Source organism: Podarcis melisellensis (assembly GCF_964234715.1).
Source record: "Podarcis melisellensis genome assembly, chromosome: 5".
Lineage (NCBI taxonomy): Eukaryota > Metazoa > Chordata > Lepidosauria > Squamata > Lacertidae > Podarcis > Podarcis melisellensis.
This window is the reverse complement of record NC_138537.1, coordinates 36,206,652-36,228,972: the sequence shown is the minus strand read 5'-3', so window position 1 is coordinate 36,228,972 and position 22,321 is coordinate 36,206,652. Positions and strand designations below refer to the sequence as shown.

Genomic DNA, 22,321 nt, shown 5'->3' with positions numbered 1-22,321 from the left:
CACGTTGAGCTTCTCTCCCTGACAATTAAGTTGGATTCCTACTATTCTCCCCTCATCATCTTTACAGATTAATACCGGATCCCACTTTTCTTTGACATATATCACTACTCCCTTTTTCTTATTTATTCCCGAGTTGACAAATTCTATCCCTAAATTCTTATTTACTAAAATATGTCTGTGTTTTTTTGCTATGTGCGTCTCTTGGAAACAAATTACATCATAGTTCTTATTTTTTAAGGCTTTCTCAATTTTATTCCTTTTCAATTTTTCATTCAACCCATTCACATTCCAGGATAAAAGCTTCAGTGTAGCGGCTATTGTTTAACTCTTAGGTGTGTTAAGCACTCAGTTCAGTTTTACAAGTTTAAAATATAGAGTCCTTGTTCCCTAGGACCTCCTCCTCTCCTGCCGCCTCTTCTCCCACCGCGGCATCACTCTCCTCATTTTCTTCCTCAGCGTCTCTTTCTTCCTTTCCCGGCCCCCTCCCCCTCCATCTCTCCTGTTTCTCATCCACCTCCCCCTCCATTGGCCTATTCTCTGTCCTGCCCAGTTCCTTCTCATACCTTCTCAGGAATTTCTCGGCTTCTTGAGGGTCCAGTAACCTAAACTTTTTATCTTTATAAAAAAAGGTGATTCCTTCAGGGAATTCCCATCTATACTGTATGTCATTTCTTTTTAAAACATCTACCACTTGCCTAAACCCCTCTCTTTTGCGTAACAATCTTGTAGGTATTTCTTTATAGATAATGATGGGCCTCCCACCGATTTTCAATTTATTTCGGTAGCTTGTTTTTAGGATCAAATTTTTCATTTCCATTGAATTAAAGATCACTAAACAATCACCCAGGAATTTATTTGGCTTCAGGTGTTGAGGTCTCGTTTTAATTCTAAATGCATTTTCAATAGTTTGAGTCACCTCATCTTCTTTTAATCCCAACCACTTTGATAATTCCTTAGCCATTTTTCCTTTTATGTCCTCATTCCTTTCTTCTTCCACTCCCCTAAATTTTAGGTGGAGTTGTTTTTGTCTCAGTTCTGTCATGGCTAAGTTGTCCCAAATCCTTTCCTGTGTTCTATTTAATTCTCTCAAATCTTCTTTCATCTTTACTGACTCTTTTTTCTGTTCCCTCATCTCTTTCTGCATTCTTTTGTTAGATTCCTCAATTATTTTGGATTTGGTGGATAACTCTTGGATCTTAATTGAGAGTTCTCCTACTGCACCTTCTATTTTTTTGTCAATCATCCCCTGCATTTCTTCCAGTTTACTTTCCATATGTAATTCATTTTGCTTAAATTCCTCCTTAATTTTTGCCCATAGGCTCTCCAAATCTCTTATTTCTTCTTGTTTTGATAGTCTCCTATCCCCTGGAATCCCCCCTCCTCTCTTCCTGTCTCTCCCCGTCATTGCTAGGTCTCTCCCTGTAGGGCTCACACTCTTGTTCTTACAATTCTACGTAGTTTGTTTCCGTGGTAGTCAAAGACGATAGAAGGGTAGGGGAGATAAGAAGAGAAAAAAGGGGTAGCGGGGAAGGGGACTGGTTTACCACCAGGGGAGGGCCGTGGGGAAAGGAGCCGGCAGCAGTAGGGAAGACCCAAAAGAGGCACCAGAAGGGGGGCGTTCCCACCCGTTAGGGGGGGTTGGGGGACTCGTATAAAGGGGCGATATAAAAACCCCGAGGTAATGCCTTAGTCTGTGCTGGTTCGAAGGGGGAGGGGAGTTCCCATCCGCGCAATATCCTTGGCTAATGCGAAAGCATTCGTCTAGCCCCGACCCAGGAAAGTCTCGGAGATTCAGTTCACCAAGGTCCTCATTAGGTCTCTTGAGTACGTCGAAGTCCTTTGCCACCAGCAGGGGGCGTGTCAGCCCGAAGCGGAGTCTCAGGAGACGATTATTTCTAATAAAATAGGCTGCAAACCCCCTAGGTTGCGTTAAGATGTCCAAAAGTCCGAGAACCAACTCCAAATATAAATTATGCGGCAATCTTGGGGGTGGGCGACTTACAAGCTCCGTTAACTAATTTAGGGAACACTGAGACGGACCATGGGTAAAAGAGCAAATCTGCGCACCTCCCGAACCGATCGTCTCCATACAACTTCACCTCCGGGGGTCCAACTCTGCAATTAATTCGCCCGTGTTAGAGTTCTTAGCGCCCTTAAAAATTTCCTACACTTTCGGTCTCCTCTAGGTAACGTATATTGTCGTGGCAGAATTGAATAAGTCTGGTGATTAAGTCTGATTAAGTACTAGCGAATGTATCCAAGTGGAGGAGTCTGAATTAAAGGTTAACAAATGTATCCAGAGGATGTCCTCCTTATCTTTTTAAACTCATATATAAAGTCCTCCCACGGTACCTCTTTAAAGTTTGAAGTTTAGAGTCAAAAGTCTCTCCTATTGCCGTGGGCTCTTTGTTTTACTCACTCAGTCAGACTAGCGTCAGCTCCCTCCTCATTCCTGCAACTTTGTTTCAGCGCCATTTTAATCCGTCCACCGGGTGGATACCGAACAAACAAGATCCAATAACATCCAAGATTCTCCTAGCTTTTAGCCAACATCCTATCTCTGTAAGGCGACTGTGCACACTAGGGAATCCATTCTGCCCGTTGCGGTAATCCGTCGCTCTCTCCAGTGGAAGCTAGAGGCTTCTCAACGCGGAGTCGGTCTTTTCCCTGCTTGCGCTCACAGCCCCGTCGTCCCCGCGGCCCCTCTTAACGAGAAGCCCCGGCAAACCGGCGGTTCCGCTCTCCACGCTGCCAGGCGACCTATCCCCCAGAGGTCTCCCCCCTGGGGTTTTTGGGGTGCGCAGAGCCCTTGCGCCGTCCCCAAGCCTCCGCGATGATCAGAAAAGCCCGAGCTGGGCTTTCCGCGCTTCCTCGCTGTCCGCGGCCGGAACCGGAAGTCCCAGGATTCTTAGGGGGTGCCATATGCTTTAAATGCACAGGGTGCATGCAGCCTAATGGTGCACCATAGTGCATGTTTGCTTGGGAGTCAGTTCCATTGTTTTTAACGGGGCTAACACCCTGCTAAAGGGACGTTGGTGGCACTGTGGGTTAAACCACAGAGCCTAGGGCTTGCTGATCAGAAGGTCAGCAGTTCGAATCCCCGCGACGGGGTGAGCTCCCATTGCTCGGTCCCTGCTCCTGCCAACCTAGCAGTTCAAAAGTACGTCAAAGTGCAAGTACGTCAAAGTGCAAGTAGATAAATAGGTACCACTCCAGCAGGAAGGTAAATGGCATTTCCGTGCACTGCTCTGGTTCGCCATGCTGGCCACATGACCCGGAAGCTGTACGCCGGCTCCCTCGGCCAATAAAGTGAGATGAGCGCTGCAACCCCATGACTGGACCTAATGGTCAGGGGTCCCTTTACCTCTACACCCTGTTACGTGTGCTTATAGCTCCAGTCCGGGGTGCTCTTGCATATAGGAACAACTACAGTCAGAGGTTGGAAGGGTGTCCTCCTTAGTGGGCTGGCATTGGCTTGGCTTCCACGTTAATTGGGTGTTTATGTCCATGCAGCAACGATGTGGCCTGAAGCTCATCACCTAGAGTTCTGCTCGCTCCGCCTGACCCCTTAGGCTGCCGTGCTCACTTTGCCGTCTGTTGCCTGGCAACTGTGAAGAGCAGCACTCTGTATTTGCGTACCTGCTGTCAGGACCACATTCTTTTCTCCTTTCCTTTTTTTTTTTAATAATGAAAAAAAGGCCAACGGCAAACACAAAGCGAATTGGATGGTCTCTCCCACTGTGCTGGAGCGGAAGCGCTGCTGAAGAGGCTGCACACCAGCTGGCTCGATGTGGAAAAGTGCCCAGTTCGTTGTGCGTGGTGTATGGGCTTTGGAATTATTAGCTGCAACCCGCCACAAAGAGAGCAGCCACTGGTGGCACTCTGTGGTTCACCCCCCTCAGGTATGGATGCCAGCTCCCCCCGCATCACCGATTCTGTGTGACTTTGGCGGTGGCACCATCTGGCTGCCACTCCCTTGCCAACCCTTGTCTGGGTGGCTGTCCTGCTGTCAGTAGTCACTATCGCTATGCTCCCCCCCTCCCCAGGGACCCCCGTTAAGTATGACGTAGGCTCCAGCTGCCCAAGCATGGCTAATGGGAGGGGGGAAAGCAGTTTCCACTCAGTGGGAGATCAGGATGGCTTTTAATTATACATCAGGATGCTTGACAGCACTACTTTCCCCTTTTGCCTGTCTCTGGTGCACTCTGTCTTCTCTTTGTTCCCCCATCCCTCCCCTTGTTATCTCATGTCATCTGCCATTTTCTCAGTCGTCTGGTTATGATTCAACCCTTTGCCTCGCCCATCCTACACAAATATTTCTAGGTGATGCCTCCCGTCCCTTTCCCCTCGGCTGAGCCTGTCTTTCCCCTATTTCAACCTCTCTATTTCCTCTCTATTTTTTGTGATTAGTTCTAAGGGCAGTTTTAAGGGCGGAACTGCTGACAAAGGGGAGAGAGTGGCCTTGCTAGTTTAAACTCTAAACCACCCACCACCTTTTTAATAAAACAACAACAACAACTGGATAAATGTCCCTGCTATTGAGTGGCAAGGTTCTGCCTCTAAAGCATTTAGAGGAAAAGGTGGGATATAAATGTAAGCGATAAGTAAATAATAAAGAAATAAAATACAGCTCCATCACAAAGTAGAGGAGGCTTGAGCTGGTATGAGTTGCTGTCTCGTGCATATTTCCACTGCGAGTGACTCCGAATAAGAGCCCATCACACTTGCACAGCTACATCCTATGCAGTAACCACAGTAGAAATGCTTGCAGAGAATTTAGGGCAGAGGTGGGAACCTATGGCCTTCTGGATGATGATAGGCCTGCAGCTTCCATTAGATCCAGACCCCTTGGCCAATGGTCAGGGGTAATTGGAGTTGTGGTCCAGCAAAATTATGTGGACCACAGGCTCCCCATCCTGATTTAAAGGTTAAAATGAGCACCATCTTGTGCTTTGAAGCAAACTTGGAGCCAGACCTGTTTCAAAGCCAGGAACAGGGTATGTTCCATTCGGCTAGACCTTTCTGTTGTGTATGGAACGAAACGGAAGTTTCCAAGTGTTTCAATGCAACCCCATGTACACTGTGTAACAACAGTCTAAATGAGATGTTACTGGAGTGTGGGTAACCATGGCCAGGTGTGATTGCAGTTGGCACACCAGCTTGAACTGGTGGAAGGTGCTTTCTACCACAGAAATCACTTGGGCCTCCAAGGGTAAGACTGACTCTCAGAGCACCCCTAAGCTGTGAACCTGATTCTTTTCGGTGAATGCAACTCTATACAGAAGAAGCTGAATTTTACTTTCTCAAGTCAGATGAAGCATCCACCAAAATGGTTTCATCATGTCCTCACTGAGCTTCTGCTTTATTGGCTGATCAGTTCATTATTGACTGCACACCTCAATCTAGCAACTTACTAGCCTCACCTGAATCTGATGAAAAGGTGAAAGTTTGGTTTCATCAGCTAATTGGTCTCCAAGATGATGTCAGAAGTTTCATGTAGATGAAACAAAATAGAATCTTGCAGGTCTTTCAGTGTCACCTTTCATCTTCTGGAAAGAGCCATCAAGATAGAACTGGTCCAGAAGGTGTCCATACCTGAAGGAATCAGAAGAGGTGAAAGAGAATTTGACCATAGGGATTATGGCATAAATGTGCTGGCTTTAGATTTGGCAATTATTAATGCAGAGTGGGAATGTCATTCTATTTATAACAATATAGTGAAATGATGGGTTGATTCTTTTAGCACAGAATCAGGATGATTTTAAAGCAAAGTTAAGTCAACAGATGGCAGATTACTTGATTGCATATCAAAACAGGGCCCACCTATAGTGTTTTACCCTTTTCAGGCTTATTAAATCATTCAGTTTCTCTTGTCTTCTTTCCCTCATTCATTCACCATAGGTAATGTAGGGACAGAGATGGATGCAGTTGGCATTCATTTTTTTCCTCATTGAAGAATGAAGTGTGTCTGGGTGGCATTTAAATGTTGAAGAAGCTTCTTTTGTAGGCATTATTTCCTAGCAGCTGCTGGTGGCATCAACTTTTAATTTGGAGAAGCTGACTTAAATGACCTATTCTAGAATGCTGGTACACCTCTGATTATAATGCTAGTTGGCATTTCGACAGGACACAGCAGGCGACACATTCAAAGCTCTATTCAGTCATACATACTGTATAACATTGCTTAACCCTTCCTTCTCTTGGCATAGTTCAGCTTTAAACGTGGAGTCTAGAATCACTGGGTATCATATTTGGATTTCTTCTCTCTTTGTTCTTGCGTCTCTGTATTTCTAGTTGTTCAAAGAAACAGATTCTCTAAGCTTCACAGCGACATTAGGAAACTGCTTTATTAGGGAGCCAGACCATTGGCCACCTAGCTCAGGTGAGACTTACACAGGCACAGGTAACCTGCTGCCATCTACAATCCACACTGAAGTCCCTGGGGGGCATATCTTATTTTATTTTTTAATAATAATTTTTATTAGGGTTTATAGAGAGAAACACAAAGCTTAATATCAAATACCATTTTTATCCAAGCTAAAATATTAATCTAAATAAGATAAAAACAGCGAGAGAAGGGGGAAGAGAGAGAGTGAGAGAGATAAAGAAAAAGAAATAGAAAAGGTATTAAAAGAGAGAGTAAAATAAGGTAAAGAAACTAAAGAACTTTAGATTCTTCATCTGTCTGCTATATAAAAACAATATTCACTTCATCCACCCCAATATAGCACCCTTTGGGTGGTGGGGAGTATTTTCCATAAATGAAATTGCAGCTCAGGGGTCCCAGTGTAGGGAATACGCTACTGTATCTCGTTCATTGGTAATGCCATGCGTTTCTTAGAGGTGCAATTAAAAATGGGAGGTTCTGGAGCCAGATGTACTGCATCCTCTTTCTGGGTCATGCAGCTCTTTGGTGCATGTCCATATTGTAAAGTGCAGGAAGTAGATTGTATCTGAAATTTCACTTTTTAGAAACCCTGGTATGTGCACCAGCCCAGAGAGTTGTGTGTGCTTTATTAAAAGGTTGATGCAGGCGCACCTTCACACAACTATTTAAATATTAAACGTCAAAATTCTTAACTGAAAAATCTCTTCCCTGTGCTTGCAAATAAGGATGTGATTTGGGTCAGGTTGTACAGGAAAACTGTGGTGTACTTAGCGTTCCTTTACTCTGCTTTTGCTGCCTGGAAAAGGCTGTACCCCAGTTGGCTGCTTAGTGCGTGGTCAAAAACTGTTTCACAGAAATGAACGCTAACCATCCTCTGCAGCACTGGCAACATTTTCCATTTGTGACCTCTAGCTGCTGAGAATTGTGCAGTTCAGGGCCTATTAAGGAGGAGTGACCTTTGTATGTCGTTCCACAGCGTACATTTCTCTATGTGGCTTAAAACATCAAAATAAAGGAAAGAAACACAAAGTAAAACATATTCATTAAAAAGGGGCGAGGCCTCAGTAAAACAGAACTTAGCACACACCCCAAAATAAAATAAAATAAAACCTAAGTTAGTTCAACAGACAGAAATCCGTCACAGGTATTTTATTTACTAATAATATTTATATACCGCTAATCATTCAAGCAGGGATGTGGGTGGCACTGTGGGTTAAAGCACAGAGCCTAGGACTTGCCGATCAGAAGGTCGCAGTTCGAATCCCCGCGACAGGGTGAGTTCCTATTGCTCGGTCCCTGCTCCTGCCAACCTAGCAGTTTGAAAGCACGTCAAAGTGCTAGTAGATAAATAGGTACTGCTCCGGCGGGAAGGTAAACGCCGTTTCCGTGCGCTGCTCTGGTTCACCAGAAGCGGCCTAGTCATGCTGGCCACATGACCCGGAAGCTGTACACTGGCTCCCTTGGCCAATAAAGCGAGATGAGTGCCGCAACCCCAGAGTCGGCCACGACTGGACCTAATGGTCAGGGGTCCCTTTACCTTTACCTAATCATTCAAGCATCTCTAGTGGTCTTGAATACTAATTTATTTGGTGAACTGTGAAGATTTAGGGGAAGATTTGGGTTTTCAAATTAAGTACATCTATGCAGGCGCAGGTTTACTAGCTGTAAAAAAAAATGGTCCAACCATTGAGAGTATAATGAAGGATACAACCGGAAATGATGGGAGCTGAGGACCATCAACCACTGGAGGGGCCCATGGGGCTCTCTAGGGTTTCATTTAGGCATCTTTCCCAGCCCTGCCTGGAGATACCAGGAATTGAATCTGGGACCTCTTCTGAGCTCGATATATATCCTTCCTTTGCTCCTCCTGCCAGGAAAGCTTAGCTATCCATTATCTGTAATTGCCTTAATCTTTTTAAAGCGCACCTAAGGCCCCAGGTTGCATGAAATGGGTAGTGCTATGGGGAATAATAGCACAGTGTGTGAAGGTGAGATGCTGCTATCTTCTTTTGCAAAATAGTTTGCTGGCCAAGGGCATTGAGCGGCACCAGCAAGGCCCAGAATCCGAGATTCTAGCAGGGCAAGCCTCATGCTCAAGTTATACAATTGCCCGCAAATGGGATGCAAAACAACTGAGGAGCTATTTGGAAAAACCTTTCAAGTGAATCCACTCTACAGTTAGCCTAATGTCATCTTGGGTCGTGCCCATCATGTGAGTGCTATGTGGGTTTGTTTTCTGTAGGTGCCACTAAATTAAAAGCGCCACCACCAGAATGTTACTGCCAGCCGTGTTTATGTACTGTTCAGAAACACAAAGAGATGCTCTCTGTTCATAATGTGGAGCCTTTTGCAAGCAGATCGTTGTCTATAGAGAGACTACAAAGCAGCTACAGTACCTCTTTTCCCTCTAGTCGGCCCCCACTCCATCGGTTCCTGCTGCCTGGATAATGTAGAAGGGGCCTGAGAGCACCATGATGGATTGCAGGGACCGTCTTCTGCTAGACACCTTTGATCTAGTATTGATCTGGCTGGACTGCCTGCCTAATGGATAAAAATGGTTTTCCCTCTCTGCTCAGCATCTTCATAGGCTTCCCAACAAGAGCAGCAGGGCAGTAATTCTCCCCGAGTTTCTTCTAGAGCATTGGCTTCCCTCTGGAGACCTCTTGACAAATGCTGAGGCCACACTTCTAACACAACGATTGTTCCACTGGAAGGGAGGGGTGGTTGAGGAGCTACTGAAATAGTTCTTTGAAATAAATGGGCACAAAGTCCAAAGCAGGACGGGGCAGCCTCCTCATAACAAAAATTAAGATATGGTTAATTCCACCCAACGTGACTGCGTCCTTGGCATCCTGAATGTTGCTACCTTGTTGCAGTTGCTTGGGATCCCACAGCTGTTGAGTGAAGGCCTCTGTGAGCATGGCAGGGGGATGTGGGCAGTGGTGGTATCTACCAGTGGTAGTGGGAGCAGGTCAAAGACTCCTGGAGAGCACAATCCAGCAAAGCAGATAGAAAGATGGTTCTCCATGATCTGACAGACCATGAACAGCTGCCATTCTAGCATTGGTCAGAAAAGTGCAGGCCTCAATGAGTGCTCCACACAGCAGGCCTAGAAGAGGACTGAAAGAGGCCACAGTCTCGTTTGGAGACTAAACCTTTCTCACCCTCTTGAATACATGACTGGCCATATAGCACTGAGCCTCTGCCTAAACCTGGGACCTGCCAACGATCCCCAGCGGGTGGTTACCTGAGTAGAAAGAGCCAGTTTGGGATAGGCCTGACAAGGGGGCATTTCCCTGGAAAAACTTGTAAGTTGCCAATAAAGGATCCACGTTGATAGATGCTGATGGATGGAGCTAAGAGCCTGGTCAAGAGCTTGCCCTGGGTGCTCAGACACTACTGGGCAAGGTTCGAAGTTCTTGTATTAATTTACAGGGCCCTTATTAACATGGGGGCAAGATGCCCCAAGGACCATCTAGTTCCTTATATCCCTGCCAGATCACGGAGGTCTTCCATGGGGGTCACTGCTAGTGGTCCCCTCATGGCTCTGATGCCTGGCTTGTATCCAGCAGAAGCTGTGCATTCAGCATTGTGTGTCTGGTGCCTTTATTATACACTGGGTAGCTCAGTTGGTTAGAGCGTGGTGCTGATAACATCAAGGTTGTTGGTTTGATCCCCATATGGGACAGCTACATAGTCCTGCATTGCTAGGGGTTGGACTACATGATACTTAGGGTCCCTTCCAACTCTACAATTCTATTATTCTAAGCTTTTGGAGAATGCTGAAGATGTGGCTCTTTACCCTGGTTTTTGACACTTGAGGTAAATGTTTTTAGAACCCACCTTATTTTTATGGTTGTAAGTTGTTTTACTATTGGATTTAATGCTGTAATCTGCCCTTGGACCGCAGAGTGAACTTCTGTATGTTTTAAAGTAGGGTTGCATCCCCCCCTTTAATTTTACTGTTTTTTCTTTTGTAAACTACTTTGAGGTTTTTAACAAAATCAAGTGATGCATAAATTTTAAACGAATAAAATAAAATTGTTGGCCCCTATTTTATGGAACTCCCTTCTAGTTGGGCAGAGCCTTTGTTGAACTTCCAGCACCTACTGAATATATTTTTTAAAAATCCCAGCAGGGATTTAATAAATCTAACTGATTTTTACCTTTTCTGTATTGTATTTCTCATGCTTTGTTTCACTATGTGTCTCAACATATCTTAAATAAAGGATGTGGCGGCTGTGGGGTTGGGCTGGTGTGAGTTTTAGTCCAATGCCATCTGTAGGACCACAGGTTCCTCACTTCTGAGTTAAATTTTCTATAGTCATATAATTTTTCCTCATCCTGAGGCACTCTGTCTGACTTTGGGATGTTCCAGCCAAACTCTGAGACAACATTCTTTGCTCTCTCTCCCCCTCTGCATTCCAAATGGTTCAGTTAGTGTTTGGTTCCTCGGGAAATAAGGGCCAATCTAGTAAAGACGGGCTTGTTTGCATCTCTGTGCAACTGGGGTCAGAGCATGACCTGCAGGAGAGAGAGCAGGTGGACGCTTGCCCAGGCTGATGTGTGGAGCACTGGGTCTAAGATTGATCTGGGGTACCAGAAGCAGTTGTGGGGAGGGCATACCAGATGTGTTGCTTTCCACTGTACTGATTTGCAGAGGAAGCACCATTAAGTGCAAATTCATGTTAATTTATTTTTAAGACATTCCTATGTCCCGTTCCACATTTTGCTTTGTTAGATCTCTGCGTGAGCTCCAGAAATTGCATCTTAAAGCTCAACATAGTTTTTTCCCCCAAGGCGTTTTTCAAAGAGATCTTCTAAGGAGTGCATTTCCCTTCAGAAACATTGAGCAGGATGCTGGTGGCGCATGGGATCAGAATACAAATAGCCTGCTTGCTTCATGTTTGCTGAGTAACTGCTCAGTTGCTCAGGCGATGTGTGAGCAGAGTGGCGTTCTCGCCCCCCCCCCAACAGTGCTTTGAAAAGCTGCATGTGGATGTGAGTGTTAATCATGTCTGGATAGTCATGTCTTTCCTGGGTCCAATGCACACATCCTGCTCTGAAGGCTGATCCCAGCCTGTGTATGCAAATGGGAGTGTAGGAAGAAAACCCTGCATACAAGCCCATTGCCCCTAGATGGGCACCCTGTGCAAAACTCTCATCTCACAGGACTGTATATAGTTCGGGAGAGGTTGTTTCACCAATATGTGCAGAATGGGATGGACAGATGCACCCACACACATGAATCTGATATTCCTTCTGTGGGTTTATTCTGAAGCAGATGTTCCCTTGAGAATCAGGGCATGAAAGAACTCTAGGTGAAACTTCAGCCAGCCATACACACATCTCCCTCCTTGTGAGTTCAGTGCGCCAACTTAGCAGTTGCAAAGGAGCAGAGCTTTTGCATTCAAATTAAGAAGGAGCAAATTTAATTTCAGTTTTTCTGAGAGTGGAAGTTCTAAGCTTATTTATATGTAATATATATGTGTGTGTGTATTTTGAGAATAGTAGCCAACCTCTAAAAATAAATTTGAATTATTAAGTGGTCTACCAAGACCCTCAGTAATTGTGTGATATATATATATATATATATATATATGAGAAATTCTGCTATTGACTCTTAAATAGATCTGCTTAAAACATGAAGCCTGCTTGAATGGCTGAGACTATTGTGCCTTCCTACCAGCCTGGAGGAAATGTGCAGTCTTGTCAGCATGCTCCAGTCTGGCTATAGAAGTAATAACCCCTGCTGGATGCCAGTTTTCAGTTTTGCATGAGAGTAGTGTAGGCTGCCTCCCTTTCTTCTGCCTGCATATTAACCTGCAGGCATGAGACGGTTCTGGGGTATGGAAACTCTTTGTATCCTATGCTATCAATGTATCATTGATTCTTCTTAGTTCTTCTCTTGCTTTCTGATGACTCTAGGCTGGGTGACTTTGTCTCCTTCAATATTATGTTTGCATGGTCTATATTGACAGCTTGAGTGTGTGTGCATTTAGCTGAAATATGGATTGTATTTTAGTATTCCATTGTTCATTTTTACAGAATTTTGTACATATTAACCCGGTGTTTTCTTAAGGACTGAATAAAAAGTTTGTAGCTTTATTATAGCATCTTTATGGCCAGATATTTCCCCCTATATGGTGTTGGGGTTTTTTTTTAATTGTCATGTTTGGATGATGATGTTAGCCTCTCTAGACTTCCTTTTGTAGGGAAAAGAAGGAAGGGAGGGAGGGAGGGAGGGAGGGAGGGAGGGAGGAAGGAAGGAAGGAAGGAAGGAAGGAAGGAAGGAAGGAAGGAAGGAAGGAAGGAAGGTAAAATGTATGTTGGAAAAGCTCAGGTTTGCAAGTTGTCCCTGTCTGACCACCAGCAGCTTGCAACTCCTTTGTGGCTTTTTGTCTCAGAAAATATGAGTGACTCTCTAAAAACTTGGGGGGTAGGAGAGCTGAAAATAATGCCAATATATTTCACAACTGGCAAACAATACGCCCCTTTGGGTTCAGATGGTACATGGGTAGATGAGTCTAAAAACCCCAGGACACAAATTTTCACAGCCCTCTAGTGGCTGTGGAGGCTCATTCGTAACCAAAAGTAATGTATCTAGCATTAACTCTGGAAGTGTATACTCGATTCTGACCAAACTAAGCTTCCTGGTGTGTATTTTGCTCTAGGAGGCTTAGCAAATATTAATAAAGGAATTAAGTCTTCCAAAACGTGTAGCTGCTTTTACTGTAGTTTCTGTTTCAGAGGACAATTTCAGGGGAGCATGCTTGTGTGTTCTGCTTGGTAGAATTCACAGGTGGCTGAGAGCATCCTTTTAGAGGGAAACCTCTATCAGCTACCATGCAGGATACTCACAGAATAGGGGGGGGATGCATTATAGCTATACTATGTGCCCAAACCTGCCTCAAAACTCCAATGATATTGATCCTGGGAAGCAAGCCACCTTAATAGCCTCTCACTTAGTTTACTGTGGGCTGGCTCTGTACATATTCCATTGCCAGAACCTTTCCATTAACTCTTGTGCAAATGCACCAACAATAGTCATTCAAGGTCTAATTCCTTCACAGCAGAATGGAAATATAAACACAGAATTGGAAAAAAGGAATGTACAGTGCAAAACACAACTATTTAAGAACCCAAATATTCACATACTTATGTTTTGATGCTGAGACTATTGTCAGTTTTATTACAGGACACATTTGTGTACCTTTAAAGTAAACCAGATATTGGTTCAATTCACTAATTTGTTTGGAGGATTTGTAATGTACGCAATAGGCTCATATGCTTGTTCCTTCTTGCACCCTCCCTTTGTATCCCAGTTTTCTCTTCCATGATTTGGAGTCAAATGTACTATGATGTCTACATGAATCAAGCAAACTATGGGGATCATTAACATGGATTTGCTTCTGAAACATGGTTTGCAAACATACTTTGAAGCATGGTTTCAGATGGTGATTTCAAGGCAATTCTTGATTAATACTAATCATAGTCCGCTCAATTTGGTCATCATGGCAAACTGCAGTTACTCTAAACCCCTAAAAGGAGTGCATGGAAAGTTAGGTAGTTGATATGGATTGCTATTGTGGGATCTGAAATGAATTTGCAAACCAAATTACAAAAGAAATTAATTTGCATTTGTTATGATTTATTTTCTTGCATGTGCAATGGCTGCTGCCAAAAATTGTATGTATGCAGTCTTGGGAAAAATGGAAGAACTACAGGGAAAATGCAGGAAAAAAACAACTGGATTATTATGTCATCATAATGGCTCAGAAAAAAAGAGGATGAACAAATCATGACTATTCCAGAATAAATACTAGTGTGGAAGTAACCAGAAGTGGAAATCATGCAAGTACTGAATACATGATGTATAGAAGTTCTAAATAATCAATTCTCCATGAGCCTAGATGCTGAAATAGATCCAGCATGAAATTTGAGTTTGACTGTTGACACCAGTAGTTGTATGTTATTGTGGTTAAAATGGGCTGACCCTACCACTAGCTGAGTGAAGTGGCTGCCTCAGGCAGCAGGTGCTGAGGGTCAGGAGTAAGAACAGCCGAGTGTACTATGCAGCCTGCTCTGTGCTCCTTAGCTAGCCTGCTGTTTTTGGCTGCATGCAGTGAAGGACATTATTTTATCACCAGTGTGGACATAAGATGAAACTACCAGTCTGATACATGGAACAGGGGAGGCAAAAATGCATTGGGATGGGCATGCTGTTGAACAATGGGAAACACATTCAATATACAGTTTCCTCCCTCCCTCAATTTCTGCATTATTTGTCCCAGCAATCTGTCAGCAACAGAGAAAAAGAGAGAGAGGATGTTGTTTGTCAGCTTCATGAAGCTCTGGATTTATGGAGCATCTCTGGGGAGCAAGCATCAGGCAATGCCTTGTAGAATTCAGCAGCCAATTAGGATCCTGCATCAACCCCTTATCCTCTACTGAACTGGCTAGAGCTGCTCTATAAATATCCATAGTTTGGTTTGGATTGGCTCTTTGGTTCATCTTTTCTCTCCCTTTCACAATAAGCAGTCTCTAATGAGAATGCTTGAGGAGCAGGGGCTTAGTGGCTTCCAAAGTTACGGTCCCTTCACATTCATGTTTTCCTACAGATTACAAAGCCATACAGAAGGCAACAGGAGGGTTTAAAAGACAGTGGGAATGTTTTCAGTTAAGATGACTTTGGATTGCCTTCAACTATGAGCACTAAAGATCTAACACAGCCTTCTCCAACCTAGCACCCTCAACATGTCAAAACATGTAGTCCAAAGACTACAGCTCCCATCAGCCCCCGTACTGGCTAGGGATGATGGGAGTCATAGTCAAAAGCATCTGGAGAGCACCAGGTTTGGGGAGGCTGATCTAGCACAGTGAGGGAGGGGGGAACATTCGAGATCAAATGGGTTTTTAACTGGTGGTGTAGTAGATTAATGCAGAGTCTCCCCGCTCTCTCATTATTAGTGCATTGCATGAAAATGCAAGAGATTGTCAGTTCCTCTCTCTCCATTCCCCAGCCTCAAGAGACCTGCTTTTTCTCCATTGAAAGCATGCTGCTCACTCACATCTGCAATCCTTCAATCTATCTTTCCTGCTGGTCTCCTGAGTACCACGAGAGCAGCAGGAAGGTTGGTATAGAGAAATTGCTCTTGGGCTTGGGTTTATAAGTTTCCAAACATCCCCAGACACACCCAGGCAGCTTTCTGCTATTTCCAGAGGTTGGCAAATGAAATTTTGCTTGCAAAGCAGGGATTCTTCTTCTTCTTCTTCTTCTTCTTCTTCTTCTTCTTCTTCTTCTTCTGCTTCTGCTTCTGCTTCTGCTTCTGCTTCTTCTTCTGCTTCTACCTTTAGAGGTTTTAGAGAGCAGCAGGATGGACAAACTGGTGCCCAATCCAGACACATTAGAATCATGGACTTCTCTGTTTCTGTGGCAGCTCCCATACCTGGTGACATTTTAAAATAGCTTCTCAGCATGAAGTGAGAAATGGCTTATCAAGAACCAATGAGATGGTTCTTTCAATCCTTTCTATATCTGTGCCTCTTCCTCCTTCTCTAGCCACAGCATCATGCCCCCCTCCCACCTGTTTTTTTGCCCCCCTACAACAGCCAGTCGGCATTCTGTATCCAGTGACCACACTCGGTTCTCAATGGGCTGTTTTTTGGGGGAGGGGGAGGTTCTTTTCTTACTTATTTATAAGGCCCCATCTGCACTTCACATGCTTTGGGGGAAGCCACAACTGTTTAAAGAGGTATGATACTGCTTTAAATGTATGGTGTGGAAGGGGCCTAAGAAACACTACCTCCTTCCCATGTGGTGGTCTGCCATTTTGGCTACATCAGTGTGGACACTCTCTTCCTGGATATCAGAAATGAATTATATGACTAGTGGCTTTTTAAATGTTTGTTGATGCGCAACCAGATGCCTTCATCTGCCCCTGCAACAAAATATGTCTCTCCCATATTGGTCTCTACAACCACAGCAGGTGCTGCAACCTTCCAGTAGTTTGACTTCACCCCTCCATTGTCTCCCAAGGCAGATGAACGCCAGCAACAAGTGATGCTGTGTACTGAGAGTATCTGTAGATATTGTATCTTCCAGCATTGTGAGGAAGGGAAAGAGACTTTGGCTTCCTATTTTTGCACGTCTTCTATATCTAGTTGGGGTAGCTTTTCCATGGTGAAATGCATGAGTTACTAGCCCGCAATGGTTATGTTCTACTGTTGGCTCATGCCAAAGGCCTGTCTAGTCCAGCATCCAATTCTCACATTGGCCAACCAGATGCCTCACAAGCCCACAAGGAGGACCTGAATGCAAAATCATTCTCCCCACTTGTAATTCCCAGCAACTGGTATTCAGAGGCAAATTACCTCCTACAGTGGATGTAGGAGGAATGCTAAGGTGTTAAGCTGGCTGGCTTTGAGCCACAGAGAGCAGCTCTGAGGGGAAATATGGTCTCTCTCCACCCCTTTCCTTCTGCTGGGATTCTGAAAGGGGTGGGGGTGAGAGAAAATTATACTAAAGACCCTCACACTCCTTCTGGTGTGAGCTGAACACTAGGGTGCTCATTAAACCTAAAGACGGATCCCATTTCTTCAGAAGGCACACCATGGAGGGAATTAGCATACTTAATTAAGACTCCCGATGAATGGCATTGTAAAGTTGCTTAATTAACAAATGTGCCCTCGGGGCAGGGGGATGGGTCTTAAACCAGGTTTGCTTTAAATGTTTCTCTTTTTAATGTGCATTTTGTAATCAGGAAATCAGCTGGGGTTTTGTTTGTTTTTTGTTTTTGGATGGGTATACTGAGAAGTGTTTTCTGTGGAGATACCTAGGTATGGAAGTGTGGCAAGAGAAGAGGAGGTTCCGTGAGTCTCTTCGAGGCATCTGTTCTAGAGAGTTCTCATAGTTTGGGTTTCTTACTTGAATTGCCTGGCTTCAATCCATCATCTCCTGAAAAATACAAAAATACCATATGTTGTGTAAGAAATGTATAACTTCCATGCCTGGCCCCTGAAGCTCTGCATGTAATGTCCCAGTGGCCTTTCGTAGAACAGGTTTGCATGCACACTTGCCCAGGGGGTCAGCACTGGGCAGATTTCCAGCTTGTGAGATCTACTTTGTTTTTTAATTCAACCCAAAGGTGGCAAAGACAAACATTTAGAATTAAATAATTCTGAGCCCAGGAGCTTGTTTTGAATGGAGCTTACAGTCTTTCTACACACAAATTCACTGCTGCCTTGACTCCCAGCTTTCTTCATTTCTGCAGTTTGGTTTAAAAGGAGGGGGGGGAGTTGTTGTTCCTGTTGCCCTAGTTACTCAACTGGAAATCAGAAATCCCTTCTGATCTGCTTCGAAACACCCAGAGATCTAGTAGCAGATTGCAGTCTACCTTCTGCCCAACCCTGATATAGGTGGCCAATAACTTGTAGACATTCAATGAAACTGAACATTGGACAATTCAAGACAGCTTCATAGAATCATAGACCATGAGAGAAAGGAGCTAACACTTCCCCCCTGAACCTCTTTCCCTGATGACACCCACCCCCCAACCTGCTGCTTTTTGCTCTGATAGGACGCACATGGATGCATTTATATGGTTTTAGAAGGGCGGAATGAACAGCACATGGAGTGAAGTTAGAAGGTACCCCAAAGCTCATCCAGTCCAAACCCAGGCAATACAAGAATCAATAATTTTGTGTCAGTTTAAGGAATTTGTACTCTACCCTTCAACAGATTCACATGGCTACTTAACAAAAAGTTTAAAAAAATACGAAAAAGCAAACCTAAAAGGCAAAGGGTGAACTGCGGCACAGTTCCCAGTTCAAATTGCCTATGTCCCCTACCACCACCAGATTGCTATTTGTAGAAGTTTTTTTGTATCTCTGCTTCTTTGTTGTCACATCCACCTGGGCCTTGAGTGCCCCAAAGAATGTCCATCCTGTGTTTGGATGAGGACTCTTGTATTATTGGTGGTCACAGCGTCCATTATTTTAATTGCATCTCTGTGGCTTTTGTGTGTTTCCTCCCCTGCCCCTCTCCAGTTGGGAAGACGTCGTTGATCACAAGGTTTATGTATGACAGCTTTGACAACACATACCAGGTGAGTTTCATCGCCTATGAGGCGCTCAACTGCATGATGCATGGTAATAGTAAAAAACAAAAGTTTCCCAGTGTTTTGGATAGCCATGTCACATGACCAAGGCTGCAAAATAATAATAATGCTCCCCTCTTTTTCCTTTTGACAAATGAGCAGAAGAGGAGTAGCAGAATTCAAATCTGAGCATTGTTCAGCTTTTGATCACCTGCACCTATCAGCGTAGATGTAGCCTCAACTTCCCTGTGCTTTCTTCTTCTGGTTTAACCTCGCCACAACCCCAGAAAGGCACATAGCCCCCCCCCCCATGGCTTCAGTTGGTTCAGCTCTGAAATAAGCCAAGCCATTTCTCCCAAAAGTCAGGAAATGGACTCAGTCATTTCTGAGCTAATCTGAAACTGACCTCGTCTCCTGCCTTTCTTTAAAAACCTGCTTATGTTGCTGGCATCGGCAGTGTCGGCATAACAGCAGTAGCAAGAAACTGTATGGAAACAGAAGGGTGGTTGTTTCTGCTCCCCCCCCCCCCGCCTCCTTTCTAGTGCTTGACACACTGTAAAGCAATATGACAGAGGGTAGAAAGCCCTGGTAGCCTCTGAGAAATGTATTTGCTTGGGGATGTGACCTGCAGCCATGATCCCAGTCACTCATGCATCCACTGAGTCTACACACTTGCAAAACATTTGAATTGGTCTGTTTGCTGACCAAGGCAATATTTGTTCAAATGGAAACAATACCGTACTCTTAAAAAAAGATCACGCTCCCTGTTGCAAAGGAGAGGCCATTCTCCTAGGATGAGTCCCCAAATGGAATGATTATCCATGGCAAGGACAGCGGCATCTGTCTTGCAGGCTGCATCTGTTCACTGGAACAGGAAAATACACACCGAACAAGTGAGCTCTCCCCATGGATGATGCAACCCATGAAGCTATTGTACGTTACACAAAAGGCTGGTTTCTTGCTCGGCCATCTTCAAGGGTGTGGAACTGCAAAGGTGCCCACATTGCTCTTTATAGATGAGAATTTGAGTTCCTCGGCCTGCCTGCAATAAGCTTTGCTTTTCCTCGGGGTGATTCAAAATTATGTTTCTTGGCTGCTGGCAAATAATTCTTCCATCAATCTGAATGTTTGATCTGCTCATGCATTGTTCAACAGTTATCCATTACTGTATCAGTTTTGCAACTGTTAATATGCTTTCTTTTTGCACTCTGCTGGGTATGACTCCCGGAAATAAATGCGGATTAATTTCATGTTTAAAAAACTTAAATGATTCACCAGGTGCTTCCACTATGCACCTGAATCCTAATTTAGTTATTGTGGGTTGACATTCTATTGTGCCAATCGTTATTGAACCGTGGAGCAGTAAAATGTTAGCCCATATTGGGAAAAATGGGACCTTGGACACATTGTGAAGCAATTGGTTGACTATGTTGCTACCAAGGCTAGCATAAAGAACTGCAGCAATCATTTCTGGCAATATTTTGAAGGCTGCTAATGAAGCAATCCACAACATGTGGGGTGTGACCAGAACCCCATGCAGTGTGAGGGTGCTGAGACCCACCTCTTCACCAAGATCCCTTGGGGCTGCCCTATTTACAGTACAGATTTGAGATTAGTCTTTGTACCAATTTCAATACAATACCCTCAGGCAAATAATTCTAGGAATTACAGTGTGGTGAGGTACTGAGAATTACCTGGTGGAAAGCCTCATCCTGCCAGCTCCTACAGGTTCCCTGGAATGACCAGTTTATTATATTTTTATGCCTCATGCTATTTCAACCCTCATTTTAGGGCCTTTTCATGGGTGTGAACCAAGGAATTTACAATCCTTGCAGATCTGTAAATGCTTTGCATGCCAGGAGATGTTGTTGTGCTTCCAAGTTGGTGCTTTTTTTTTTTTTAACCTTTCAGGCTCTTGCAATTTTCTTGCTGCAGTGGAAAGTGAGGTTTTCTTCAGACTTCTTATGTAGCACCAAAGGGCAGTTTTTGGGTTCTGAAAGACCTCCTTGATCCTTGCTTGTTCTCCTGGCAGTGCAGGTTCCAGGTCTGAGGTGACTCTGGGCAGTGGGCCTCCTGTTCGTCTGATGGGCCTCCTGTTCTGTTAATAGCTCATGGTGGGCTAACCTGGTTACAGCAGCAGTGGCAGCAGCAGCACTCCAAGCAGATTTGGGCAACTGGGTCTTTCCACCTTTTCAGTTTCTCACAACATCCCAGTGTGGCACTAAGCCAGGAGCATTGTGGGAAACTAAGGGTGCATTCAGAAAAGGGGATTGTTGCATTAGGTTTCCTGGTTATAATATTACAGCTTCTGCCCCATATTCTACCATTTCTAACATGGGAGAATAGGAATCTCTAACAGAGAATTCTCTCTTTTTTCTGGTGCTGTCACTGACTTAGAAGGGAGCACAGTCACTCAGAGAAGCTGGGAAAGCTGCTTTAATTGCCCACTTCACTTCCATTTCCCCCCTGAGTGTTGTTTTTGTTCATCTCTGGGTTGGGGAGCACGTTCATCACCTCCCAGAAGGATGCCATTCCTGCAGCAGCACTCTTATGGTTTACGATTTGAAACGGAACACGTTCCATTCAGGCTAAAAGGTGATTGGCCTTCAGCAATTATTTCCTCTCCTGCATTGGGCTTAAAGAGCCACCTGACTCAGTCAGTGTTGCAATTTAGTGAGGTAAACAAACACCCCATTCACCTCTTGACAAGCAATTTAAAATGCATCACAGGAGCAGCACTGCATGAGCACACGAGACGGATTCTCTCGTTAAAGACTGCTGCAATTTCCACGATAGCCTTCTTGGGCCCTACAAAAAAAAAAAAGTAATATCTCTGCACTCAAGAATTCTCTTCCACCTTTCCAAAAGCTCCTTCTTGCCTGGTTGCTACTGGTGACCAGCAAATGACTTTGCAAAAGTATAATATTTCCCATGCCCAGTGTATTTGGAGAGGAAGAGTTTTTATTTCATGCTATGTGTGCTTCGTGTCTGTCAAGCTAGCAAGTGGTTGGCATAAAGGAGGAAGCATGTAGGATTCAAGGAAAGGATATCCTAAAGCCTAATAAAGTAGACACAACCTGAAATATCTAATCTCCCCATTAAATGTGTTATTTCTTTTTTGGCTGCCTCAGGCCAGTTCAGACATTGATAATGTAGTCTCCAAGTGCCCCGAAAATGCCACCATCATCACAAAACCCTTAATCCATCACGGCTTCTCACTTTGTCACTTAGAGTCCCAAATTCTTCCCCCTCACATTAAAAAAAAAAAAGCCTCAGATCTTTCTCCACCTTTTCATTTATTGCTCCTTCCATCTCCTGGCCAGGGAAAGAGAGAAGCAGCAACCTACTTTGGGTTCTCATTTGCACACTCAGCACAACGGGGAGGGTCTGCTCTTTTCCCAAACCTTAGGTCCCTGCCCAGTTTCTTTGCATTGCCGCCTCACCTTTAGTTGCTAGTTTCATTTGGAAAACTGAAATTTGGGAACCTCCCTGTTAAGTTGTGGGTGAACATATCAGACGACACAGTGATTCTTCAAACAGCTCTTGTTTATTCACAGGCCAGAACAGAACTGAACTGAAGGGTTCAGTCAGCCTGCTTATATAGAGCTCCAGTACAACGTAACTGTAACAATTTTCTAAAACTATCCAATCACTGAAAGTCACTTTCGATCCCTTATTTGCATAACTATCTACAGTATCCCCCTGCTGGCCCAGGGTGAGAACTTCAGTACATAACACTCCCTATATCCCTCCCAGCAATGCTGGTATCAGGAGACCCAGTGCTTTCTACATTAGAGAGGTCTAGCCCACCCCAACAAACTACAGTTCCCAGTGT

General features: G+C 44.4%; 1 protein-coding gene across 1 annotated transcript in view; it reads left to right on the top strand.

Annotated features, from left to right (window-relative positions):
• The window catches only part of RAB6B (RAB6B, member RAS oncogene family), a 65,938-nt gene that overhangs the window by 16,408 nt on the left and 27,209 nt on the right, over window positions 1–22,321 (top strand). The window contains exon 2 of the mRNA XM_081910630.1: window positions 18,437–18,495. Within this exon, the coding sequence (XP_081766756.1) occupies window positions 18,437–18,495 (59 nt within the window). The remainder of the gene's footprint in view (window positions 1–18,436; window positions 18,496–22,321) is intronic.